The sequence below is a fragment of the Alligator mississippiensis genome, chromosome 16 (assembly GCF_030867095.1).
Source record: "Alligator mississippiensis isolate rAllMis1 chromosome 16, rAllMis1, whole genome shotgun sequence".
NCBI classification, from domain to species: Eukaryota; Metazoa; Chordata; order Crocodylia; family Alligatoridae; genus Alligator; species Alligator mississippiensis.
In genome coordinates this window covers 30,852,413-30,879,730 of record NC_081839.1, presented here as the reverse complement: position 1 = coordinate 30,879,730, position 27,318 = coordinate 30,852,413, and the positions used below count along the sequence as shown (strand labels likewise).

Below are 27,318 nucleotides of genomic sequence, written 5' to 3'. Positions count from 1 at the left end.
GCCACATCCTTCTGCAGCCCCCAGTGCACAAACCGCCACATCCCACTGCAGCCCCCAGTGCACAAACCACCACATCCCGCTGCGCACGCCGCCACGTCCCGCTGCAGCCCTCGGTGCGCACGCCGCCACGTCCCGCTGCAGCCCTCGGTGCGCACGCCGCCACGTCCTGCTGCAGCCCTTGGTGCGCATGCCGCCACGTCCCGCTGCAGCCCCAAGAGCACACCACAATGTCCCGCTGCAGACCCTGGAGCACACCGCCACGTCCCGCTGCAGCCCCCAGTGCACACACCGCCACGTCCCGCTGCAGCCCCCAGTGCACACACCGCCACGTCCCGCTGCAGCCCCCAGCGCACACCGCCACATCCCGCTGCAGCCCCCAATAAACACACCGCCACGTCCTGCTGCAGCCCCCAGCGCACACCGCCACGTCCCGCTGCAGCCCCCAGTGCACACCGCCACGGCCTGCTGCAGCCCCCGGCGCACACTACCATGTCCTGCTGCAGACACCGAGACTCCAGAGCGAGCAGATGGGTCCTCAGCTACCAGCTCATGGCTGTGCAAAATCACTTCCCCTCCTCCATAAGCCTATCATGCAAGAGGGTCCTTCTTTTCTCAGCCATGAGACCATCATGAGCCATGAGTCCTTCTTTTCTCAGCTGTGATGTCCTTTCCCCTCCCTGCCATTAACACAAACACACAAGATCGCATCTTCCTTTTGGAAGTTGCCCATCACCTCTCAATGTCTTCTTCACTCCCTGCTATTCAACCGCAAGCGTAATGCTTCACTTCCCCACTTCGATGTTATCCCAACCTCTCCTGATGTCACACAGAAAATGAGGGTGGGAAGGGACCTCAGGAGGTCACACTTAGTCCAACCCCTGCTCAGAGCAGGACCAGCCCCAACTACATCATCCCAGCCAAGGCTTTGTCTACCTGGGTCTTGATTTCCTACCTTTGACATAACCTTGACACTGCGCTCCCTTGGTAGACCAATGCTCAAGATAGTACATGGCTCCCTATGGCTCACATGACATCTCATGACATTGCTTCCCTGCTGCCCAGACCCCCCGATGTCCCTTCGTCCCGCAGCTCTGAGGAAGCAACATATGTCCTTGCAGCCTCTCCCCCCAGCTCTGTGAGATGGCAGAGCTGGCAGGTGGGCAGAGAAGCACTGAAATGAAAAGTGCACTGCTGGGCTATCAGCTGAGCCTATTCCAAGACCGTGACAATGAGCAGCAGGCTCCAGCACAAGTCCTGCACATGCAAGGCTTTGCACGCAACTGCTTCGCTAGGAAGCACACCACTGTCCTCTCCCTTCCCTGCTCCCGTCAGCCATCCTCGCCTCCCGCATTTCTCACTGCACATCAGAGCCGTAATACTTCCATTAGTCGCTTTGAACCAGAAGCGGAAAGGAAAACAAGGGGAGAAAAGATCAAACCAGCTCCGCCGTATGAGAGGGAGAGAGCACGAGGAGATGAAACAAAACCCGAGCCAAAACCACTCCGGAAACACACAGGCATAGTGCAGGGAACAGCAGAGCGCTGCCTCCACGGCTGCTGTGACCCTGGGGAGAGCCTGGGTCTGGGAGGAGAGGCTCACGCAGGCTCTGGAAGGAGTTTGCTGGTGGTTCACCAGTGGCTCGGACCCGTCCCCACGCTCCCCAAGCGTCTTCCTACCTGTGACATTGACTTCCACCAGGCCCGACCGTGTGCCGATGGTGTTGGTGGCCTCACAGATGTACGTCCCAGCCAGGCTGTGGGAGACGGGGCCTTTGAAGAAGAGCGTGTTGTTCTGGATCTCCACGTTTTCGGGCAGCGACCCATTCAGCCTGCAGCGAGACAGCAGGGGGTTGGTTCCCAGAGGTGGGGGGTTGTGGCGTGGGCTGCACCTGGGCGTGCGCCTGTGTCTCTGTGGCTTCCCAGCCTTTGGCAAAGTCACAGCTCAGCTGCGCTGTCCAGCCTCTGGTAGGAGGCTTTCTGTGCCTCAGTTTCCCCGTGTGTAAAATCAGGGTGGGCCAGTCCAGGTTAGCTGACTTGTCAGCCCTGCAGGACACTGTGGGCCTGGGTCTTGGGTATAAGGACCAGTGCTATGGCCAGCTGGGCTGGCTAGGGACTCTGGGGGCACTGCTGTGCCCTCACATACAGCACTGGCTATGCCAATGCTGGGGATACCCCTCCCTCCCTGCCTGATCCGATCCACTCTGGGAGGTGGGAAAAGGTTTAGGGCCTTTACATTTAGGGCCTGAACATGGAGAGCTGGATGGATGCAGGGTCTGCCAACCCTCCCGGGAAAGGCCAGCAAGATCCCCGGACCCCTGCAGCCTGCTCAAGCTTCCCAGGGGAGTGGGCAGACCCGGCAGAGGAACATCCTGCCCAGACGTGTGCTTCAAGCTGTCTGATCCAGGAAGTGGCAGTGCCTCGTGCCTCAGTTTCCGTGCCTGTCACACAGGGGGGATATTCAGCCTGTGTGCCCGGTGGGTGGGGAGGATGGCAGGGGTCTGTGCAGAGCCAGGGCGACCTTTCCCACCACTTGCTGCTGCTCTCCTCCACATGCATGTGTGTGCATGTGTGTCTTGTGGTGCTGCGGCTGCGCTCTTTCCCGAGCCAGGGCTGCGCCGGCAGACGGAGGAGCTGCTCCACACGAGCTCCGGCAGATGGAGACTTCATGCCCCAGTGGTGCCAGGAGACAACACGCAGCATCCAGCTGCACGGTGTCAGGGACCGCGGGCCTGCAACCCTTCTCAGAGGGGCAGCTCGGTCTTCCCTGAACCGGATAATACCCCCCACCACAGGCCTTGCCTTTGCTAGGTGTGGGCAGCATTTTCTGCTCCTCTCCTGACTCTGGCCCCCTCCCGCCACCCCTGCTCACCGGCTCTCCCTGTTCTCAGGGGCCTTGTCGGCTTATCTCATGATGCTGCCCAGTTAATGCCCACCCAAAACGCAAGATACTGTACTGAGCTAGGTCGAAGCTGCCTGCTCTTCACCTACTGCCTGCACCACTCTGGTTGCAATGGAGGGGCCCTGGGGTTGCCCATCCCAGCCTGTTGTGCCCTTGGGTGGCCTCAGAGAGGGCTCCCATCTCTAAGGCAGTGTTAGCACCCACCTCTGACCCTCTGGACAAACCCCCCATCCCTGAGCAGTGTGGTACTGCATTTGAGACAGGCCACGTGAACCATCACCCTCCCGCTTGCAAAGCCTGCTCTGCCCAAGACCTCACATGCCCTTAGGACTCCATGCTAGCATGGCCTGCAGCTGCCCTGGAGGCATGGCCAGTGGCAGGGCCAGGCCCTGCATTTGAGGGGCAGGATGGCGGGTACTTACAGCTTCCATTGGTAGCTGGTGGCAGGAGGGTTGGCGTCAGATTTGCACGTCAGCTTCACGTCCTTGCGGTTCAGGAACCAGTTGCCGTCAAAGCCCTCAATGGTGACCTCCGGCTCATCTGTGAGGGGGGAGAGCAGGGCAGGGCAGAGGATAGTGGTTATTCGAGGGGACCGCTGGCTTCCTGTCCGAGAGGAGAGGAGCCGCACCTGTTCTCCCCGCTCTTTGAATCATAGAGTCAGAAGATGAGGTGGGGGAAAGGCACCTCAGGAGATCACAACTAGTCCAACCCTCTGCTCAAAGCAGGACCAGCCCCAACTACATTATCCTAGCCAGGTCTTAAAAACCTTCAAGGATGGAGACTGCACCACCTCTCTGGCTAACCTGTTCCAATGCTTTACTACCCTCCTCATGAGAAAGTTCTTCCTAATATCCAACCTTAACTTCCCTTGCTGCAGCTTGAGCCCATTGCTCCTTGTCCTGCCATCTGCCCCCACGGAGAACAGACCACTCCATCCTTTTTTGGAGTTGAAAGCTGGTACCACTCCCGCCCCTCCAGACTGGTGGATCCAGGCGCTACAGCCTCGCGGCCCCCCCGCCCCGGTGCTTACACTGCACGTTGAGGGTGATGCTGTCGGTGAAGCGGTCCAGCTGGTAGTTGACGATGCACATGAGCTGCTGGCGATGGGCCTCGCGGCTGGGCACGAGGCGGTACCGGCTGATCACCGTGACGGTGCCGTTGGTGTTGCGGATCTCCTGGAACTCGGCCGCTCCCTTGAGCGTGGTGTCCCAGGTCACGCTGCTGGGAGGCTTCCCGTTGGAGGAGGTGCAGGTGGCCACCAGGATCTTCTCCGTCATGCCGACCCGGGCGATGAGGGGCCGCGTGGTACCCTCCATCCAGTTGTTGGGCTTGGCTGCAGAGAGGCAGGGTGGAGAAGAGGGAACAACGGGATGGTGAGAGACCTGCCGCTGTCTGCCTGGCCCCAGCCCTGGCCGACCTTCCCGCCTGCAGTAACCTTGCAGGGTGTCACCTTTGATGGGTGAGCACAGGCTGGAGGGTGAGCTCCAAATCCACACCCTTGAGTTGGAGCAAGGAGATCCCCTTGGAGGCAGCTTTGTGGGGGACCCCACAAAGGCAACTCCGCCCCATACCAGCCTGGGCTGGAGAGCACCACGTCATGCTTCGTGTCTCCCCAGAGTCTTTCAAAATGCAAATCCCCAGGCAAATCCTGCCTGGCCTCACCCATGGGAAATAGGTCACGGCTGTCATCCTGGCATTATAGATTGGAGAGCCAAAGCTTGGAGAGGGGAAGCGACTCATGCCAAGGGACTGCCATGCATGGGTGAGAGAACCCAGGCATCCCGAGTCCCACCAGCAGCAGGGCACCCTTCAGGGGCTGCACTGCAGAGAAGCAGCTCGAGGGGTGGGATTTAAAGCCAGGATCGCCGCACCCCATGGGCTCTGAGGGTAGCGGGTCGAGGGTAGTGACCAGGGCCCTGCACCCTGTCCATGCCATACCCAGCACGGTGAGGTTGAGCTGACTTTCCCGGTTGCCGGTGGGGAAGGTGGCGAACTCGCAGATGTAGACGCCTTCGTCGTCCAGCTGCAGCCGGAACAGCTGGATGGTGCCATCCTGGAAGGAGGGGTTCAGGAATTTGACACGGCCCTTGTAGGGAGAGAGGATGGAGACGCCCATGGCGGGGTTGTAGATGGCCACGTTCTGCTTGGAGCCGTTGGTGGCTTTCTGCCACGTCACCTGCGTGATCTTCACGTTGGGCAGTGGGTTGGTGAAGCTGCAGTGCAGGACCACGTCCGTCCCGATGAAGCCCGAGACGGTGTCATTGACCAGGACAGTCTGAGCTTGCAGCCCTGCAATGACACAGAGGGCTTGGTAAAGGGGGAGATACGTGGGCACTAACCCATCCAGCTCCCACCCCAGGCCAGGGACTCCCCCACAGCCCCCCTGACCTGCAGGTGCCCCATACATCTAGTAGGTTGTTAGGCAGTAGATACATGCAGCCCATTCCTGCAGTCACTCCTCTGCAGGATGGAGCCCCTGGAGTAACGATGCTATTTATGCCAGGGCTGACTGGGCTCTTGGCATCTCCTACAAGGGCCTGGTAGTGGGGGTGACAGCAGCTTCTGCCAGTCCCACTTCTGGGTGTAGGGCAAACTCCACCCCATCCACCACAGCCGGCTGTAATCCAACCCTCCCCTCCACAGCCGCCCAGGACACTCCCAGCAGCCAACCAATGCGGGCTAGCATCCGAGCGGCACTTTGAGCCCCTGATCACCCTTGCAGGGCAGGAGGGTGCACAAAGAGCTGATGCCTCACACTTGGGGAACATCATGGCAAACTGGAGGATTGGACCAAAGAAATATCAGGAGGTTCAATAAAAAATCAAGTGCAAAGTCCTGCTTTTAGGATGGAGCAATCCTATGCACCAGCAGCTCTGCAGGCAAGGACCTGGGGGTGACAGGGGACAATAAACTGAATGAGCCAGCAGTGTGCCCTTGTTGCAAAGAGGGCTAAGGGCATCCTGGGCTGCACTGGTAGGAGCATTGCCAGCAGATCGAGGGAAGTGATTCTCCCCTCTATTCAGCACTGGGGAGGCCGCATCTGGAGTCCTGTGTTTAGTTCTGGGCCCCCCACTACAGAAAGGATGTGGACAAATTGGAGAGAGTCCAGCAGAGAGCAACAAAAATGGTTGGGGGACTGGGGGACATGACTTGGGAGGAGAGGCTGAGGGAACTGGGCTGATTTAATCTGCAGAAGAGAAGACTGAGATGGGACAAAGCCTTGGCTGGGATGATCTAGTTGAGGCTGGTCCCGCTTTGAGCAGGGGAGTGGACTAGGTGACCTCCTGAAGTCCCTTGCACCCCTCATTTTTTATGATTCTATATAATGGCATACAAATGGAGTCCCCATAAAGGTCCAGTGTACGCACACGTGTACACTGATGCACGCGTGCACATCCAGGCACTGCTCATGCATCCACCCCTAGCCAGCACACACATGTACCAAGACCCATACACGCTGCGTTCATGAAAAACCTGCCCAACTCCTATTCAAACAAATGAAGGAACTTCTCAGAGTCACAGCAGGCAGAACAGGAGTGGGGCAATGTCCCTGCACCCCGGATGATCCCCCTGAACACTCCTCACTTGCTGACTGCTCCTGTCGCCTTCCTCTAACAAAAACCTGCTTCGCTCCAACCCAGGGGCGGCCTCATTTTGGAAGCAGATGAAGCAATGGGCTACACAAAGGTTTTGCAAAGCAGAGATGAAAGGTGTGCGGGGAAGTTGCACGATGTTCTTTAATGATTATTATTTTTGTCTCAGGTGATTCCTCTCCCTGCAGAGGGAAAAGAAAAGTCTCCCAGAAGCCCCAACTTTTTGATTCATTGCTGGCTACCCTCCTCCCCCCATCCCCCAATCCTCCCTAAGCTGTATGCTTAAAGATAAGGCTCCAAAAATGATGCAGCTGGTATTTAGACTGGAAACACAATGGAGGTACAAACTGTTGAGAACTGGAAAAGCTGGTTCTGCTTGCACCCTTCTGGAGGAGTCTGGAGCACGCGTGTGCAGCAATGGAGCCGGGCCGGCCACTCAGCGAAGGGGAGAGAGGGCAGTGGTGGGGAGCAGGCATAGAGTGAGGGGTGAGAAAGGGATGGGGGTGAATGAGAGGGGCCAGAGGCAGAGAAGGAGGAGTGGAAGAAATCTAGGAACAGGAAGACTTTACAGCCAGTTTCTGCTCCGCTACCTCTCATGGTGCCCTTAGTAATGCACACCCATGCACATAGGTGTACATGCCCGGCACCCCTTCAGACACACACCTGTGCATGCACAATCTCCTACAAGCGTGCACACACGTGACTGGGCAAGCTGATCCTCCTTCCCATGCCTTTCATACAAGGTGTGCACAGCTCCCGCATGCACACACTGCATGCCCATGTGTCCTCATGCACACCCCCTCCGGCATTTTGCTCTGTGCCTGCTGCACAGCCTCTCTCCCTCTCTCTGCAGCTGCCACCTCTGCCAACCCCAGGGGCAGCCCAACACCCTTCTGCAAAAGGCCTATGTTTGCTGACCCCAGCAGGGCTGCAGTTACGCCTGCCTGCTCAGGCCCTGGGCATGCTCCCCTGCATCCGGCTCCAGTCCACCTCACACCATGCCGCTTGCTCAGCACGGCTGGGACTACCAGACGCTCTGCTATATGCAGCCAGGAGCCTCTGAGCTGAAGATGCAGCTCAGCAGCACTGCAGCAAAGCCCTGAGATGCTGGGTGAGGGCAGGCAGTGAGGAGCATTGCCCCTCCTGGGCATGCCTGGGTTAGAAAGGCTAATGACCAAGCTCCCCAGTGCCACATGGAGAACATCTGGGCAAGGCAGCTCCTAATGCAGGGCAGGCATGCATGCCCAGGCACTGGGGCCAGGGACCTGCTCTGGGTGCAGCAGCGTGGGAGGCAGAGGGAGGCTGCACTGGCTGTGTTTCGTGGCACCACGATGAGTTTCTAGGAAGGGTGGGGGTGCAACGATTGCCTCCACCTTGCTCTGCTCTGCTTCCTCTACCGGGATGAGAGCTGCAAACACCTGCAACGGGGAGGGCCAGCCCTGCCCAGCCGCCTGGCTCCGAAGCGTTCACATCCCCGCAGAGCGTGTGGGGGCTCGTTGACGCATAGAGCCATCACGTAGCCAAGGGCCTGGGAACAGCCTCCTGCCAGCTCCCGGCTGGGGGAGGTAGGTGCGCGGAGAGGCCAGAGGTGGGTGGGTTCCCAGCGCCAGCCCCACCTCCTGGTTGAAGAGCTGCCAGCCCAGGCAGGTTGGCTCTGCCGCCGGCAAGATCCCTCGTCAACAAGCACTGGTTCTCAAAGCAAGCGCTTGGCTGCAAGGCTGGGGTGAGGGCACAGCTGGCTCCCGCCCTGCCTCAGCACCACAACCCCATGGGCCTCGGCTTGTCCTGAAGGACCAAAACCCACCCATGGGGCGTGGGTTCAGGGGCTGGAAGTCTGGACTCAAACACCTCGTGATGTGCCATGGACATTAGCTGCAGAGCTGTCCCGGAGCATCTCCCTGCTAGGGGGACGGCTAAGGGTGGGACTCAGTGAAAACTCGATGCCATGCGTTACAGACCACTGCACAGGCCAACGGGGCAGAGCCCCTGGCATTGTCACATGAGGTGTGAACTGACCTCCAGCAGCAAGGCCCAGGTGCAAGGCAGAGTCCAGAGAGCTGGACGTGGGCAGCATCCAACACCCCCCGGCCAGCGGCTGAGCCTGGCCAGCAAGCTCCCAGTGCCTCCTAGCCAGGGACTGCCCTGTCTGCTGAGCTCCCCAAGGGCACTACAGATGACTCTTTGCTGGGAGCTGCGTGTCCTAGAGAGACAGACGACCCTATTCCCCACGAAGCTCCTCCTCATACTTGGCTCTGCTTTGCTGTCCTGTCTTGGAGGGTCTATTGATCTGTTTGGTCCGGTCTCTCCAAGCCAAGAGGATTCCCTCGACCACCGCTGGAGTCTTGGGGAAAGAAGCAGGGACTCGACACGTGGGCACAGAGTGGAAGAAGAGCCAGGAGAAAGGGCGCAGGAATCGGCAGCAAGTCAGGGCTGGGGTACAAGGAGATGGAGCAGGAGGGGCTGAAACCCTGTACAGAGTGCAGCGGTCTGGGATCTGGAGCATAAGGGCCTACGGCCAAGCGAGTACATGTCAGCTGGATGCATGGACCCGTCCGTGCAGGCGTGGACCTGGGTGATTCTGAAGAAATGTCCTGAACATGACATGACTGCGCCAACCGAGCCAGGCTGCCGGATCCCAGCCAAGGAGCTGGCCACACATGTCTGACGGCTGCCAGGGCTGGGTTCAGGCTCCTACATGCACCTCTGAAAGGCAAACACATTCCAGCTTTCTAGAGGCTGCAACGGGGAGGAATCCAAGGAAAACAACCCCAGGGAGGAAATCACGTTTCCTCCCAAGTGACTCCCTACAGCGCCTTGGAGGGGCAGGAAAAGCCCCCTCTCCCCCAGCTTAGGGGGGATGCCCCAGCCCTGCCTGAATGGGGTCAGCCAGAGCAAAGGACGTTGCAGGACATTGCAGAGACACCTCTGAGACCAGCGTGCTCCTGTGCAGCCCGGGGGCTCTCAGGGCGTTAGCTTGCAAGGTGATTGAGACTGGCTGGCTTGGCGCCCTTGGCCCATGCCACGCTCAATAATTCATCAGGGCAAATGCACAAATAATTGACGGGACTCAGAGAGCGTGTGAGAGACAAAGACTACCACAGCCTCAGCTCGGCTTGTGGGGGCCATGTGGGATGGGGCCAGGCCCAGCTCCCTGCTACCTCCTTGCCACATCTATAGGTGCCTGGTGCCTGGACCCAAGCCTGGCTGCTGGGCAGAATTAGCCGCATACCCCAGAGAGTGCCCCGGCCAAGTCATCTCACAAACTTCATGTGCTGGAGGGTAGGGCCAGCTGGGCTCAAAACTGCATCAGTGCAGACCCCGGCTTCTGAAGCGGCTTGTGTGGGTTGTCCCAGATCGCCCCGTTCTCAGACATGCACTGGGTCATGCTGCTGGCTCTGCCTGGCACGCGGCCCAGAGCACCCCGGGGCACTGGCGGGGCCTGGGAGGCACAGTCTGGGTGTGTGAGGATGGGAATGAACTGCCGGGGTCACCAGCTCCATCCCTTCCTCCTGCATCCAGACCCGAGGCCAAGGGCTTGGGATCAGGAGGCAGACTGGGCTCCAAGGGACTAGCTCGCAGCATCCCCGTCCTCTCCCCGACACACCCATGCCCTGCTCTGGCCATGCCCTCCCAGGGCACAGCCTCCTTGTATGGTCTGCCAGCTCCGGCCTGTCCCTGGGGAGTCCCCGGCTCTGCCCCCCCAAGGAAGACGAGAACAAGCGGCAAGATGGCCCCAGCGGCGAAGGCCCGAGGGATGCAGTGCTGGCCCGCCACGCTGTGTCACATGGAATGGTGCGTCGCACCAGGACGGCTGTGACACTGGTGTGCACAGCCAGGGGAAAGAGAGGGGCAATAGTGATCTAAGCAACCACCATGTCTCTGCAGCTCCAGGCAGGGCAGGCTCCATTGAGGCAAGCAGCAGGTTGAACTCAGGCCTGCCCTTGCTAAAATCTTCTCCTGCTTCACCTAGCAGCTGGGCTCTGTGTTTGGGAGATGGGCTGCCGTGATGCCTGGAGCCCCAGGAGTGCCCCCTTGGCTAGGGAGCGCATGGATCGGTGCACGCTGGCGCAGCATGGAGGACCCGCTCAAAGCCTCTTTGTTAGCATGAACCATGTGAACCCCACACCGCTTTGCACAACTCGGCACAGGCCCAGCCCACCCCGATCCCTCCCTTCTGCTCCCAGATAGTCATCGTGCCCCGAGGGCACTGAAACAGCCCTTGGCATCCGCCCGGTGAGACACCCCCGTGGTGTGGCAACAGCATCTGTGCCTTGCTGATGCCGGTGTCACCGGGGTCAAAGGCGTTGGTGGCCTTTGTGCCTCTAGCTGACACGAAGTGGGTGACAGGGAAGGTGCAGGGACTGCATCCCATGCCTCACTGCCCACTTCTCTCCAGCACCAGAAGAGCATCCCCAAAGCACCCCAACCCCAAAGCAGCTGGGTGCCCCCAACCCACGCTGCCGGCGCCGAATGCGGTGCTACACCCACATCAGGACAGAGTTGTTCAGCTATCTCTGGGGCAGGACACACGAGGCATGTGACAGCTCACCACAGCACCGAGCCTGCTTTAGGGAAGGGGAAGCTAAAGAGGAGCCTGAATGCAACTGAGAGCACGAAGGAGGGGGATTTTGGAGCAGCTAGATGTAGTAATTTCCGCTGGGTCCCAGCCAAGAGGGTGAGAGCTGCCCCTTTCCCCTTGCTGAGCGAAATTTGCTTTGATTATAATTCCTCAGAAACTTGCCCCGCACTTTTCCCGAGAGGCGGCGGCTCTCACCACCTCATGCTTAGTCACTGGCTTGGCTCTGATGGAGGAGAGTGTGCTCGGTAATGACTAACCGAAGCCCCACTTCCTGCCGCGGGCTCGTCTTCCCCAGCCCGTCTCCCTTCCAAAGCAAGATTCATCCCCTTTGGGAACCTGCTTAGCTGGTGAGCAGAGAGAGGGGGGCAAGCAGTGCATGGGGACTGAGGCAGGAGGGCAGCCAGATGTGACGCGATTGCAGCCCAGGGGCCACGGCTGTGTCCCGACGAGGAGCGCCCACATTGGGGTGGAACAGCACTGAGACCACGGCAGGGACAAAGAGAGGACGCTGCAAGTTCGGGCACCCCCTTGTACCTCCAATATGAGGCCGAGGCACAGGGACTCGGTGGCCCAGGTCGGCTGCCCCTCAGCCGATAAAGAGCTGTCATAGGAAAGGTGCAGGGGGTGCTGGATGAGGGTAGCCCCTGGGGCCCGGTAATACTGGGCGCTGAACGGACACAGAGCAACAGGCAGTCCTTGCCCCTAGAAGATCACAGGTCAACTACAGGGTAGAAAGAGGCCCAGAGAAGGGAGGTGACATGACCAAGGCCGCACAGCCAGGCAGGGGCAGAGCAGGAGCCCAAGCGTGTGGCAGGCTGTGGAGGTGGAGTTCCCCTCCCGGCTCTCCTCAGCCGCAGCCCCGCCGTCTCCCCGCGGCAGCCCCCACCTCGAACCGCCGTCAGCGCGGGGCCGGGCGGGAAGTGCTGACACAGCTGGGCCAGGCCTTCCCGCAACAAACCTGCAAAAGCCCCAGCTCAGCAACAAAGCACAAAGGCTGCTCCGTGCCCGCCCCGCCCACGGGCCTGCCGGCTAATCCCTCCCCAGCGCGGCCGGTTCCCACACGTCGGCACGGGGTACCACGCTGCCCTCGCCTTGGCCGCACCTGCGCCAGGGCTGCTGCTCTGTCCAAGCCTGCCCTTCTCCCCAGCTCCATCTGCCCCCGTAGCCTCTGGTGACCCGTCTCCCCACATCCCATCCCTCTCGGTCCCCCTTGACTCACTCCTGGCCGATTTAGGTTGGACATTAGAAAAAAATTCTTCATAGTAAGGGGTGCCAAGGGAGGTGGTGCTCTCCCCTAACCGGGGGTCTTCAAGAAGAGACTGGACAAGCACCTGGCTAGGAGCTCTGCCCTGCCCAGGGCAGGGGGTCAGACTCAGTGACCTACTAAAGTCCTTTCTAACCCTAACATCTATGTTATGACACAGCTGGGAGCTGCTGGGGGAGGACAGGGTGGGAACAGACCACTGCAAAATCACCTTGCAGGAAGAAGCGCCGTGGAGGCCACTGCTGCTCACTGGCACCGAACTCTGCAAGGAAGCTGCCCTCCGCACCCCCAGACTCTCCACCCCACATTGCCTCTGCATGGGGCTGCAGGGGTCCGTGCAAAGGCTGCCGCTCCCTGCCATGGAGGAGGGGTTGGGCAGGGAGCTTGGGGTGAGGGATACGGATGGTAATCCAGCAGCCGGGCTCGTTTCCGAAACAAAGGAATCTGAGCCCCGGCAGATCCAAGACAAACAGAAATAAACCTCCTGGAAGAGCGGCGCCTGAGCTGGCAGCCCAGAGCGGGAGCAGGAAGGGAGCATGGCCTGCCAGGCCCGGGAGGTGACTCACTGAGAGCAGCGCACTGGGAACGCAGCGAACGCCGAAACCGCGCTGACTCAGCCCTGGCCGGAGCTTCCTTCCCCAAAGGTCCCCCCATCCCAGCTGCACAGCGGCAAACCCAGCTCTTTCCACACACACTGCTCTGCCCACGGCTAGCGGGTATTTCATAGATTTCAGACATTAGGGCTGGAAGGGACCTCGGAGGATCATCGAGTCCAGCCCCCTGTCCCATGGGCAGGAAGTCAGCAGGGATCATAGGATCCCAGCAAGATAAGCATCCAAATGTGTGTTGAAGGGTAACAGGGAATGGAGACCCTCCCGAGCCGACGTCCGGGGCTTGAAACCCTACACCGGTGCAAAACGACCGGACTCACCCCAGGGCAGTAACTGTGACTGGGTCGGTGTCTACTGAAGTCTCTGTGCCACTGGCTAATCAGGCTCTCCTGTGGTTTGAGACACTGTGATTAGATCAGAGACGATTGATCTCATGCCCTTGCGACGACAGCCTTGCTTCTGTCTTCTCCTACCCTGCTCTCTCCTGGCATCGACATATCCCCTGATCTCTCCCTCTCCCCTGATCTCTCCCTCTCCCCTGTAGCCAGAGAGGAGCGCGGAGAGCCTGCTAATTCCTCCCACCGCTGCAAGAGCTGGGATCGCAGGCAGGTAGGGAATCAGTACGGCATGATACAGAGGCCCTGAGGAACCGCTAGACATTTTCAGTGAACAGGAGGGGGCAACCCCAGAGAAAGGAGCACCCCTCTCCTCCCCAGAGGCAACCTGCCTCCCCCAGCCTCAGTCATCCCAGGACAGGCCGGACCTCTATTTCCCTGTATACCATGCTAGGGCCTCGTGTCCAAATAGCCTCCATCAAAGCCCGGGATGCAGCTTCTGGCTCCACTCCTCCCTCCAGGAGCGCTGCCTCGCTCAGCCCTCCCTGCAAGGATATACCTGGCATGTACAGGGAGCTTTACATCTTCAAAGGGCTTTGCAAACAGCAGCTCTCTAATCCTCCCACACCCCGGCCAGGCAGGGAGGGACCGTGAGCCCCGTGCTGCAGGTGGAGAAACCTGAGACGCCGAGTGGCCACCCACAGAGCCAGAGGGTCCTGATTCCTGACCCCACCCAGACTGCCTGTTCCCCTCGTGCTGTGCCAGGTGGGGACCTGCCATCCAGGCAGGTGAAGAGGCTGTACCAAGCTCAGGGCTCAGCCGTGGCAGCGACACTTGGCTCCTTCCCTTCACAGAAGCACTCGCAGGGCTAAGTGAACCAAGTGCAACGGTCCTCTCCCCTCCTGGTGTTGCAGAAGGGGAAACTGAGGCAAGCATAGTCGAGTGACTTGCTCAGGAGCCACTGGCCGGAAACCTGAGGTTCCCAGCTGCAACTACACGCCAGTGGCAACTGCAGCACCAGGGTCCTGGCTCTCTCCTGGTGCCAGGAGGGGCTGATGCACAGGTCCCAGCTTGCCCGTCCTGGCTAAGGCCCTGTCTGCTGACTCCAGCAGACTGGGCAGGAGGAGACCTGGGAAGGGGCCGTGACCCTCCCTCTCTACCTTGCCTGGACAAGCTCTGGTCTTGCTGGTGAAATGCAAACCACAATAGGCCCGTCTAGATGGGCAGAGCACCGCCAGGGCCAGGATCGGGGCCAAGCCTTCGTCAGCTCCACAGCAGCAGTGAGGTTGCCCTTCTTTTGTGCCATGAGAGCTATGTCTGGGCCGTGGAGCAGCCACACAGGTGGGGATTAACACAGCTGGAAGGACCATAAACAAGCATGGAAACCACCCAGGGAAAGGCTTGATCACACTTGTCTGGAGGAGATAAGCCTGGCAAAGAGGCCTCCCGTGAGCAGCCCTGCTCTTGGCCTTGCAGCCACTTTGCCTTTGGGACTGGCAGGGCAGTGAGCAGGATGCACTCAGCTCCATAGGGACCCAGGAGGCTGGACTGAGCCAGGAGGAGACGGGCTCTGCTGGCTGCCTGGAAAGGATGGGAATGGCAGGGCTGCTCCCAGACATGCACCTCCAGCCAAAGGAGAGGTCATTTACCCTTGAGGAAGGGGCACTGTGAGCGCCCCTGCCCCTGCCAGACATGCACATGGGGCAGCCATGCTCTCAGGCATGCTTGGCAGCTCTATTCCCTCTGCAGCGTGGGTTCCCCATTGCTCTCCATGGGCTGCGGGAGGGGGCATCTCTGTCCTCCTGGAGGAGAAGGGGGTCCCTATTGTTACAACAGGGATCCTCGCTGGGAGCCCTGATTTCCCCCGGGACTCAGAGCCAGCTCCTAGCACTCACAGATGTGCTTGCAGTGGGGCAGGGGTACAGTCCAGATCCAGATGTGGGTCCAAACCTTTGGACAGGGGGGACCTTCCCAAGAGGGTGAGTCCTCTTGGGTCACACATCCTTCTACACGAAGGCAGCAGGGCGGTAGCACAAGGAGCAATGGGGCAGCGAGAGCAAGGAAGGGAGCTGAAGAGGAGGGAAAAAATGGGGGTGAAGAAGAGATGAGCCCCCTGGTTCTTCCACCCCAGCCTCCCCCACACCACTGCACTTCACTGACCGAGGGGGAGAGGGGCATGGGAAGCAACCCAGCCAAGGCCAGGCCAATGCAATGGCTCCTCTCCCAGACAGGATGCATGCACCTCTCCGGGATCCCCTGCCAGGCAGACCAGCTTCTCCCCACCTCAACCTGCAAGTTAAGTCAACGGGACAGGCCCGATGCTGGGTGCCAGGAGAACACATGGTGGGGGAGGAGGTTAGGGTTAGAGAAACAGGATCATCCCCTCGCCAGACAAGCGTCTTCCCGCCACGAGGGAGGTGAAAGGCAAGCAGCAGCAACTGAAACGCAGGGGGATCTAGTGCTAGACATCACCCCGACCAGCGCTGAGAGCCAGAATTACAGGTTGCATGGAGTGACTCACCAGTGTGTTTTCACCTGGGTAAGGAGCTGGCTTGGGCTTGTTGCAAGCCCACACGGCCAGGGCCCGGCCTGCCAAGAGCACACCGCAAGGAGGCCTGGAGCCGTGCCATAGCATTGGTCATCTGCTGGGACAGCCAGCCAGGAGCCAGGCTGGGTCCTATAGCTGCTGCTTCTCGGGGTCTGGTTTCCAGCTCAAGTCCAGTGGCAGCCCCAAGGATGAAGGGTGGAGAAGCCCAGCACCAGAAAACCCAGTTTTCAACCACAAAAAGGGCTCGGGAGGGTCCCCAGATACCACAGTGGATGCTGGAGCATGAAGACAGGGCCATAAATACCCATGCTGTGCACTGAAATGCTGAGCAGAGCATCTCCCAGCCCCGGATGCTACCTGCAGGCTGGAGACAGACCCAAATCATCCAGCTGGGGCCAGAACCAGCTCTAAATGTAACCGTGCCAAAGGTCCAAACCCAGGGGAGGTTGGCCAGGGAGCCCTGGAGAGCTGCTTAGAGGATTCGGTCCAGTTCTCAACTGCTAACAGTTAGCAGATGGGGCAGAGCTGGATGCAGTGCCTTGGGTCAGAGCCAGGGATGGCAACCTGGGTCCAGATGTGGGGTCAGAGGCCCAGCCAGCACAGACCTCCAACACAGGCTGGCAGATTTGCCCCTAATCTGGAGCTATTCCCCTCTTGCTCGGTAAAATTAAATGCTCAGAAGTTTGAGTTCATCTGCTCGGCTCCACGCAGTAACCTCTGCGGCTAGCAAGCGGAGGTAGGAAGCTAGCAAATGCTGGCTGCTGGGCGATCCTTCGTGGTGCCAACCTCGTGAGATCAGCCGTGCACGTGGCATCTCTGTCTGCTCACCCAGCTGGAGAGGCTGTTGCAAAAAGGCTCCCACAGAAATGGCAATAGTGTTGAAAAAAAACTAGGCTGAACATGGTCCAGCAGAGTCCTGGCAAATGCCCTTTGGCCTGTGCCAAGGCCTTCTTCGGGAGGAGGCCAGGGAGGTAATATAGGGGTTAAAAAACTGGGAAACACAGCTCAATGTGCCCAAAACAGAGCCCTTCAATTATTCATTCAAAAACAACGCACTGTTTCCCAACTGCTTCCAGCTCGTGCTGCACACGGCAGAGGCTGGTGGAGTCAGGCCCAGAAGCGAACGTTCCCGTTTTGGGGCAGACCTCTATTTGCATCGACCCCAAACAAGATACATCTATATTTAATTTCCAGGGGGACCTTGCGGTTCTGTTTTGATGGGGAAGGGAACTCGCTTTCAACGGCTGCAATCCTCCGCAGGACACAATGCCTGAGCCCAGACCCACTACAACATCCGGCCTTTCCACATCCAGCCTAACAGAGGGAGGAAGGGAGGGAGGGAGAGAGGACACCTCCTGTCTGTCTGCTTGTCCGTCCATCCCTTGATCTTTCTACGGCACCAATCGGAGCAGCATCTAAGCACAGGACCTCTGTGCTCCGATCCCTATATTGTAGCTTGAAGACCATCGGCTGCACGGTGTGGTTGTAACCCAGGGCATGACGGCACAGTGCCTTACTCCCCGGCTCTGAAATGTCCTCCCTTTCCCCCCTGCTCCGGTACAGAAGCTCTGCTCCTACCCCCAGCCCAGCAAAGCAGCTTGCGTTTGCCTCCGTCTGTTGTTTGTTTCTTTCTGATGGGTAACGGGGACATGAAAGACTGCTTAAAAGAACTCGTGTTCTTTCCCGATCCGGCAAAGAACAACCCAAACTGTTACATTTTTCAGCAGAAATGGCAATATGGGCTCCGTTCCTGTAGCTTCTCTGCATTTTTAATGGTAGGCTTTACCCAAAAAAATGTCAGGCAGCTCCCCCGGTGGGAGGGGAGCGAGGAAGGGGAAGGAGTCTTCGGGTTTCCAGCAGAACTTTGTTTTCCATAAAAAAGCAGAGCGCAGCCGAGCCAAATCTCTCAGCACCTGGCTGTGTCGTCTAGAGGCTGTGTCCTTGGCTCCCGCGTGTGGCAGCTGCTCTCTCGCACGCTGCTGGGTGTGAGCCTCCAGCCTGCCAAGACAACGGCGGTGCAAGCTTCCTCGCAGCGCTGCCACCTTCCTTTGTCACGGCACCGGGTCATTGCAAACCAGGGGAGGTGGCATAGACTGCCCCATGTCTGCTGGCAAACAGCAGTCGCTCTGCGGCACCACGGCCCCGCCGCACATTATGGTTTGGGCTCGCAAGGGGAGCCCACCAAGAGCCTTCTGCATGAGAGGCCGGGGGATCGGTCTCAAGGGAAGGGGTGTTACATCTTGGCCAACACCTTGGGGACTGAGGAGCCTCTCACCTATCAGCAAGAGCTGAACGGGAGCCATCCTACTGCACTGGTGTTACGACAGACTCATGTCCGCTGTGGACTGGGCACCGAGGGGCCTTGCATGTGCCCGTCGGTGGGTTACACAGAAGGCGTCCATGGACAGACAGGGAGGGGCGGCTTTTCGGTAGGAGACAGGTAGGGGCTCCGCAGAGCCCGAGGCAGCACATGGGGCTGGTTCAGAGCTCTGCATCCAGCCCGCTTTTCACCCAGCTTGGCTCAGGCGGAAGCTGAATCCACGCCACGTGTTGCCCGCATTAGCAAAGTGTTTGTGTTTAATTTGCAGCACGTTCCTCCCTATTAGAGCCATTACGTGGGGCGGGTTTCTCTCCCCCTGCTCAGATCGGGGCCCTGGCTCATCCAAAGGACAAGGATGCCCTGGCAGGTGTCTCGCCTTCCCCTCGGCCAGCCCAGTCCCCTCCCTTTTCTGTGGGCATTCAGGGAAGGTTAATTTGGTTGGCTGCACTCCAGTGTGCCTATCCCTTCCTACGCCGCACTCCTCTGCCAATACACAGTACCTGTGCCCTCTCCCTTGGCACCTACATCACCCACTGGCCTCTCTCCCTTCCCCATGGCATGACTTTGCACAGAGTATCCTTCTTCCCTAGCCAGCCGGGGTGCTACGCCACCATCCTCCGTGCCCAATGATTTCTCACCCCACACTCAGGGGCCCCTCTGGTTATACCGACAGCTCCATCTCAGTGCAGCGTGACAGCTTGCAAACCCCCTTTGCCCTGGACTCCTGCCCCCACCCTCCCAGACTCTATGTCCAGTGCATTATACCCCCCATCTCCAGCAACCACCCAAGGAGCAACCCCTAAAACAGCGTGCCACCGGCAGGTGTGACCCAGCTTGCATTTCAACCCCCATCTGGCAGGGTGCTGGGCACAAGCCTGGCTAATTACTTCCTGTATTCCGCTCAGCAGCGCCTAATTATGATGGAAACGTTTTATCAGGGAATAAATATTTATTTTTGAAAAAAATATTTACACGTGTTGATTTAGCAGCCTGGCTAATCAGCCCCGAGAGGGGAATTCTTTGCCTGCATTAATTTCACTGCTTGGGAGGCAGGCGAGTGCAATCGCGGCACCTGGTGCCCCGTGCCTGGCAGGGAGAGGGTTACGGGGCCTTGCCCCACACCCCAAACTGGGTCTCCCCAGCCGTGAACCATCATTCCCCAGCAGCGTTAGCTATACAAAGGGTTCCCTCCATAGGAGCACTCAACAGACATTCACCACTTATACGGTCTTTAGCCACCACCGAAGTGTAGCCATCTCTCGAGTGCAACACGGCAGCTGTTTAGCAAGGCCCAGTAACACAGCTCAACTGCTTCGGAGAATTCATCCTGCTCATCGCGTGGATACCAATATGATGAGCTTCTTAGAAATACCAAAGCTAGATGCAAAACTACAGGGCTAGCAAGCTGGGAGGAAGAGAGGGAAGATGGATGACTAGTTGGGTGGATGGAGGTACAAGAGCCACTCTGAGCGATCATAAAGCTGGCCAAGATGCTGGCTGCACTTCTGGCCCAGGGAGGCTGGGATAGCTCACTGAGAAGAATGAGATTTCCAGCAGCGATCCTTAATATTACACTGGTTCATTGGGTCAATATTGACTAAAGAAAGAAATTCTCCACCTATGGAAAGGAAAGTTGCTCTATCTCTGTGTGTTTCTCTGTTGAAAGGGGGATACTGCCTCCCAGGAGGGCTATACAGAGGAAAACATGAATGGTTGCAATGTGCTCAGAAGCGGTAAGGATGGAGGATGGATGAGGCTAAAGGTAAAGAGGATTAACTACTGTTGGATGAGGGGGGTTGCTCTTTGGCAGCAGTGCAGGACCTGCCTGCTGCATCTTGGGCCGGGGGCTGGTTCGAGGGCGGTTGTGCAAAGCGGAGGATCTGCAGGGTACTGGGGCCCAGTGCTCACGTGGACATGCTGCCCTTGGGACTCAGCTTGCTAATTCAGACCCACTCGTATCCTACCCAGCACCGCACTGGGCCACGTAGACATACCCGTCGGTTGTGGGGCAGACTCCAGGCAAAGGAAATCCACGGTGGACACCAGAGCCACAAGCGGAGTCTCTTGGAGTTGGACTGGTCTTGCACAACCTCCAAAATGAAGCGTGGCAGCTGTGGCAATGGGCTCTCCTTCACTGGAATGGGCTAGAATCAGCCCAAACCTTCCCTTGCTGTTGAAGGAATACACAACCCACCGCCTGGGTCTGAGACACCAGCCACGGAGAGCAGCGCCAGGGGGACGTGCGTGCTCCTCGTCCTGGGAACAGCACCTGTGCACACCATGCAGCACCCGCAGCGGGCAGGTCCGCCTGGTGCAGGGGAGCCACACCATGTCCCCCGTGGGCTTCCTGCAGGCCCACATGATCTCAGGGTGGGTTTTTCCCTTTCCCTCAGAACTTTTCAAGCGCAGGGCACAGCGCGAGCTGACAGGAAATCGATAGGAAATCCAAGAGGAAGGCGGAGTTCCCAGCTACCACCAGCACAGCCTCCTCTCAAAGCCTCCGTAAGTGCTTAGCAAGCGGTAATGGGCTATACATGGTCCTGGACAAGGGCTCTGGGGGATACCAGGCCTCCAGCCTGGCAATTAGGCCTCCTACACTCCTAGCCACGCGCCTGGGGACTGCTCTGCTGCAGGATTCGCCTCGCTGCGGCTCAGGCCTGGACCCCAACCGCCCCCGTCTGCGCACCAAGGCGCCTTTCTCTCCTTCCCCCTGTGACGCTAGGTTTCAATTCCATGTTTCCCTTCCGCAACCTTTTCCTTTCCACCCCCTCGCTCCGGGAGGTGGATATTTTTGTCTCCCTCTTGCACCCTCCTCCTCACTCGCACGCACATCTTGCACCATTTCAAGCAGCTCCATGCGTTCCCCTGCTGCCACCCTCGGCTCTGCGTAATTATGGGGCTCTCCAGACAAGACAATGTGCTAACGGTCCCCAGGGTCCAGAGCTTTGTTATCTGGAGGCAGCTGTTTGGGTTAGGGGGTCGTTAAGCCACTGTAATTACCTGGGCGCCGAGAGCCAGTCCAGCAGTGGTCAGTGTTGAAAGAGGCCCCACGGCCCCGGTGGGGCTGGGCTATCTCCCCAAGAGCTGTCTGCTGATCCTCAGCTTGATTAAATTCTTACACGAGAACAAGGGAATGTCTGCCCTGCAGCAAGATGGCAATTTGTCTTGTGGCCTGCCCGGCCCAGCCGTCCGCTGCGGGGCACTGGGCACGGGGTGGGGACGGTGGGTTCATCCTGTTATGGAGGCCAGGGGTGAGTTAGATGAGCATTTCAGCATCCCAAAAGAGCCAAGCTGGGCTCGGAGGATTGCTCCAACACTGCGCCATACCCAGAAGAAGAGATCTCCTGGCAGGGCACAGTCCTGGGGAGAGAGCACAGCCCCCTGTGGCTCTCCAGTTTCCACCAGTACGTGCACGGGAGCGAATGCATCCGCCATAGCAGTGACGCAAGCTGCAACCCCCAAACTATTTCTTTCTCAGTCCAAAGGATCCTGCTTCCCTTTCTTTCCATGGGTGCCTCTCCCGTCCCAGGGTTGTGCTGTGGCAGTGCCTTGATCTCCCCATGTGAACAGCTGCTCCTATACCCGCTGCCCTCAATCAGCCGTCCAGGCACCGGTGCAGCTCCAAACCATGCGGATACAGAAGACGGCTCTGCCAAGGGGCCCTGTTTCCATCCTGGGTGGACTCAGAGCCCCCATATCTGACTCTTCCCCAGCACCAAGAGCCCTTGGCACAGATCAGCGTTTCTACGTCCCCACCCCAGCCTGGCCCTGGAGCCCATAACCCCAGCTCTCCTGAGCTGCACAGACACCAGGGATTGCACAGGAAGGACCCATCACGGCCTGTCTCATGCCCCCAGAGCCCCACAGCCAGGCAGAGGCAGTGACACCACTGTCTTGCTCCATCCAGCCCTTCCCTAAGCCACCCCATTCGGTCCCAGCCAAGAGGGTGCCAAGAGGAGGCCATGTGCTCTGCTCCGCTCCTGGAGGGAACTGGCCCAGACTGGGCAAGAACTGGCTGGGCCGACAGACCCCGTGGAGAGCCACCCATCTCCCTGCCCTCCCCAGGCACCTGCAAGGGTCAGTCGCAGTTTGGGTCCCACAGGACCTGGGGTTTGCAGCAAATCCCTATCTCTTCCCCCTGCCCAACCCAGCACTTGGCGAGAGCTGTGCAAAGCCGCACCCTGACCTTCCCAGCTCCGACTTGCTCACTCCTGGCTGGGCCCAGGCTGAGCGTGCCGGGGCCTGCCGTCCGCTCCCGGCCGCCCCTGCGAACATGCACACGTCAACATGCCTCGCTGCCGAGCACAGCCGTGTGCGCAGGCTCCAGCCCGCAGACCGCCGTGCTCCAGACCTCACCCTGCCACCAGCCGCCTTGCCCTTTCCCCCTCTGCCCTGCGTCTGCTCTCGTCATGGGGGTCCGGGGCACAGACACCTCCGGGAGCTCCCGCTTTGCCTTGCTCGGGGGGGACCCCAAAGGCTATGAAATCGCTTCCTGAGCATGGACAGCGCTGTCCCCTCTCTGCTGGGCAGCCCGTGGCTTCAGGCCCTGGCGCTGTGGATGAGCAGGGGGGCACTGGCGTTAGCAGCTCCCTTCCAGACCCCAGCACGGGGGAGTGGAGGAGCTGGGAGGAGATGCATCCGCCCGGCTCCTGTCTGCACCCCACCACTGTCACGCTTAGTCCCAGCCCCACACCTGCAGGGGTTTCGTGGCTGCAAGTTTCGTGGACTCCAGGTTGGAGATTCCCCCCATCGGTCCTTCCCAGAACAAATACCGGGCCCGATGGCTCTGTGGTCCTACCAACCCTCCCCGATCAAAGCCGAGAGACCGTGGTGACATACTGCATAATTAGGTTAATGAGTTACGCCTGGCTTTTAATTGGGATTCTAAGATTTACTGGTCCATGTCTTGCTTTTGTTTTATAGCCGGCGAAGGCGTCCAGAGGCCATCCTGGCTGATGGCTCTGATATCAGAAAGGTCTCTGGGATCTTTAATTGTATTTAATCACCAAGGTAATTAATGATCACCCAGTCAATCTGGCAGGGCCCTCGCCCTGCCCTTAGGTGTCCGTTGTGTCTGGGAAAAGACACTGAGCAGATGCAGAGAAAGAGGCAAGGATGAATGAGGGAAGACGAGGAGGCAGGAAAACAAAGGAACAAGAGAGAGAGAATGGGAGAAAAAAAGAGGTCTGGAAAGGGAGATGGATGAGACATGAAGTTGCCCTCATCCACACCCACCCTCCCTCCAGCCCGGAAGCAGCACCAGGCGGATAAATTTGATGGTAAATAGGGAGATGACCTGGACCCAGGCCAGCTGGGGGGCTCCTTTCTGTTCTCCCAACACGTTCCCAGCCCCTGCCTCTGCCTCCTTCCCCGCCGGCTCCACCTCAACCCTCTTCCACTGCAGGCTCTTTCCAAAGTCCAACCCTGGGGCAGCGTGCTGGGCAGAGCAGGTTGCAACACGTCCCCCTTCTCCCAGTCCCAGCACCCAGCCCGGCTCTGAGCACACCTTGCCTCTCCTTCTGCCCCGAGCAGGAACCGAGCTGGTCCAACCAGTAACGGGGCTTCCTGTCCCGACCTGCAAAGACGCAGCCTCGGTCCCAGCTGTCAGCAGGGACCGGGAGTACGAACCCGGCCTGTGGTTTAGGCCCTTCCAAATGTGGGTCTGGAAAAACAAGGGGCCGTGGGCTGTGCTGGCTTGTCGAGGAATATTCCCAGCTGACGAGGGATGGGCGAGGGCTCACCCGCCAGCGGGGAACCACCCAGCCCCCTGCCTCCCTGCGCTGGGCACGAGGAGCTGCAGGGATGTCAGATGAGCTGAGACCAGGGGCAGCAAGGGTGTGCTGGGGGGTAAGATCCAGCTGTGAAACCAGGATCTGAGCAGCACCCAAGCCCCAGGGCTGCTTTAAGGGGACTTTCTCTCCCATTCCCATGCTGGAGAGGTCTCCGTGCTTTGTACCCCGCAAGCTCCTGAGATCCCCCTGGGTGGTTGGTGCCCCTGGTTCTCTGCTAGCAGCAGCCCAGCATGGCTGGAAGCTGGACCCAAGTGAGGCTCAACAGCTTTGCACACCCCAAAGAAACCTCAGGAAAGCTGGGTGAGAACCCCAGCATCCAGATCCAGGCTCCTCAAGGTCTGAGCAGCCTAGCGTCAGGGGATGGGAGCAAAGTGCCTCCTCCCAGACCACACAACAGAGACCTGCTCTTCCCTGCCTGACCCAAAACTGCTGCAGGAGACAGCACCCGGGATCGGCCCATCCCCTTGGCGCCAGGCCGCGCACCCTGGCAAGTCCCATCTTGCTCCAGCCGTCACATCGGCAGCTCTCCGCCAGCGGCCTGCCCCGGGAGGCAGGAAGAACCTGCCTCCCACATCTGACAGCATGAGCACATATTTGCCAGCGCTCCCCTCTGCCACCTCTCAGACCAGCCTTTTCCTGGCTTGGAGGAGGGAGAGAGGAGTGGAGTCTCAGAGGGGTTTGCACAGAGCCTGAGAAGCTGCTGGGAAAAGGGACAAGATGACAAGGGGCAGACAGAGATCCCCACCATCACTTGGGTTCCTTCTGGTCACTGCCTCCTTCTTAGTCTGCGAGATGCTCAGCTTGGCCGGGGCCCGGAGGAGGCTGACCTGTTACAGGGCAGGGTGGAGACGGCTGGTCCTTGCCTACCTCAAAGCAGCTCGATGAGCCGGGTCCATGTCACTGAGACAGACTCCAACACCCTCCCATGAGCTAGTGCTGGGCTGGAGGCTGGGGTGCAGCACAGCAGTTAACTCCACACCATACAGACACGTCCTGCCGTGGCCACACGCTCGAATCCCATCACCCCCGCGGCCCCTCAGAGCTTCAGCTGAGCGTGGAAAGCCACTTATTCACTCTGTGATGCCCTTTCATGTCTAATGTCAGCACCATTTTGTGCTGAAGAGATGTAGCTGAGATGCTGGATATCATCAGGGCTGTAGGTGGAGGAGGAAGCAGCTAGTTGGGCTACAGCTGGGGCCTGCAGCAGCTAGGAAGGTGAGAAAAGGCAGGGCAGGATGGTGGGATGAGTGCGTTCGCTGGGTAGGGCCTCTGGGCAGCGCTGCCAGGCTGATGGTCAACAGTGCATATTGCAATGGTCAGCAGCAAAAGAGAACAATATTGGCATTTGTGCCACCGTCGTTATGTTTCAGGGTTAACACGCACGCGAGGTTGGCTCGCTCCTCTCGGAGCTGTGCTTGCAGGCTCTCTGCAGACTCAGGCTGGCTCTGCAAGGATGCCGGCTTGGTTCCTTGGGACCTACAACTGGATATCAAGCTGAGGGGACCCGAGCCATGAACAAGGTACAATGACAGTCGTGTGGATATCCGAGAGCCTGGCATCCCATCCCAATATCTGAGCCTGCTGCAGGGAATGCCACCCCGAGAGCAGAAGCAGCAAGAAGGAGGGCTGCTGCCCAGAGCCTATACCTCATGTGCTTTAAGTCCCACACTACAAAGCCCAGATGCCATCGTCCACCTTGGATGAGCTACGTCCCTCTCCACACTGCCAGAGATTGCCCAGGGGACCGTTCTCAGTCCCTTGAAGTCGTCAAGTAATGGGGCTCTGGGGAGTAAAAGCAGTGGCTCACTGGGGAGCAGGCAAGCAATGAGTCCTGGAGAGATGCTAATTAGTTCTGACAAATTAATGACAATGGGAAGCAAAGCCCTCGTTTATTCTCCAGATCTAATTTCCCTTGCTTGTGTTTCCCTCCCCTGTCATGCGGCGGGAACGCTGGGAGGGGCAAGGCCGGCTGTCAGCCCGCACCTCGCGCACCTCCTCGAGCATCCTCAAAAAGCCAACGATGCCATCACACCTGCTCCTAATTAACTCACTTGGCGCCTGAGGCTGGAGGGGAGCGACCAGGAGAAATCCTGTCACCGCTGCCACCCTTCCCGGCTAGAAAAGCCCAGTGCCAGCATCAACCACAATCACTAGACCAGAAGAGATGAGACATTTGCTTTCAGGAAGTCCCATGCGACCGCCCGCCAGGACATGAGCCTTGTGCTAGACAAGAGACCTTCGGTAATCGTGGCTTCAGGGGCATGGGTCTTCCATGGCGTGGGCCTGGATGACTTTCCACAAGGCCCCTGGCATCTCTCTGGGCACAGATGGCCTCTACCAGTCTGGTGTAGTGCAGAACAAAGGATTAACTTCTACGGGGGATGCAGGTGGCTGCCACCTTCTGCCAGGAAAGACATTTCCACCAGGCACCAGATTTGTGTAGAGGAACCTGCCAAACCTTGGGCAGCGCGGGGAGCCCGGTCTGAGTCCCCTTAGCCTGAGCTTTCCGAGTGCTGGGCCCTGCTTCCTGCAAGCCAGGGCCCTCGACGGGGGTGGGTGCTGGGTGCCCCAAATCCCCACCTGCTTGTGAGGACAGACCGTCTCCGGAGAAAAGCCAGCATGGGCAGCTCCGTTGCCAGCGAAGCCAGGTGCAGCCTGTGCGTCCTCAGCGCTGCCGTTCACCGGGGGCACTCCCTGCCCCAACCCTGCCCCAGCGAAAGCCAACACCGCCTGCCTACCTGGAGATTGAGTTTCTGACTCATCCCTTAAAGATGAAGCTTGGGCTCCATGCTCTACCCCAGCACGGTGCAACGAAGCAGGGCTGCTCCCCTCCCGCTCAGGGCCAGGCACTTGGCCCAGCTGTATTTATGTCAGGAAGGGTTTAGTGCCAGTTCAGTGCTTCAAGGAGCTCTCAGAGGGTTACTAGGCTGAGAAGAAAGCAGCTTATAGGGGATGGAGGCTCGAATTCACCCCTCAAAGCAGGGGGCGCACGCATCCTGGCTGGATGGATCTTATGGCACCACGGTGTAGAAGAGCAGGGTCCCAGCATGCCAGGTGTAGGAAGAGGAGAGGGGCAGAGCCAGCCCTGCCCTGCATTGCTTGCATGGCCAGGCAAGCACCCAGGCCTGGACAAAGCAAGTCGCTTGCCCGAGGCTAGCAGCAGCACCAGGATGAGGACCCAGGGGTCCTGGGATTCCCACGCCAGCATGCTGCACCTCTGTGCCACCCTCTGCAAACCTAGAGGGAGCTTTAGGGGGGGTTGACCCATCACTGGAGCTATGGGGGTTTGTCCCAGCACTTTAACCCTTTGCTGTGTGCAAAGAGGCAGAGAAAAAAACACTCAATGGCCACATTACAAGAACTATATCTTGCAGCACC

At 59.0% G+C, this 27,318-nt stretch overlaps 1 protein-coding gene across 3 annotated transcripts in view; it reads right to left on the bottom strand.

Moving 5' to 3' along the window:
- NECTIN1 (nectin cell adhesion molecule 1) overlaps positions 1-27,318 on the bottom strand; it is a 100,085-nt gene that overhangs the window by 53,594 nt on the left and 19,173 nt on the right. For all 3 annotated transcript variants that reach the window (XR_009457945.1, XM_019487337.2, XM_006258157.4), the window contains exons 2-5: positions 4,837-5,187; positions 3,929-4,231; positions 3,321-3,438; positions 1,677-1,828 (exon numbers count right to left, since the gene is read on the bottom strand). Coding sequence is in view for 2 of the 3 variants with exons in the window: in XM_019487337.2 (XP_019342882.2) it covers positions 1,677-1,828; positions 3,321-3,438; positions 3,929-4,231; positions 4,837-5,187 (924 nt within the window). In the remaining variant the exon portion in view is untranslated. The remainder of the gene's footprint in view (positions 1-1,676; positions 1,829-3,320; positions 3,439-3,928; positions 4,232-4,836; positions 5,188-27,318) is intronic.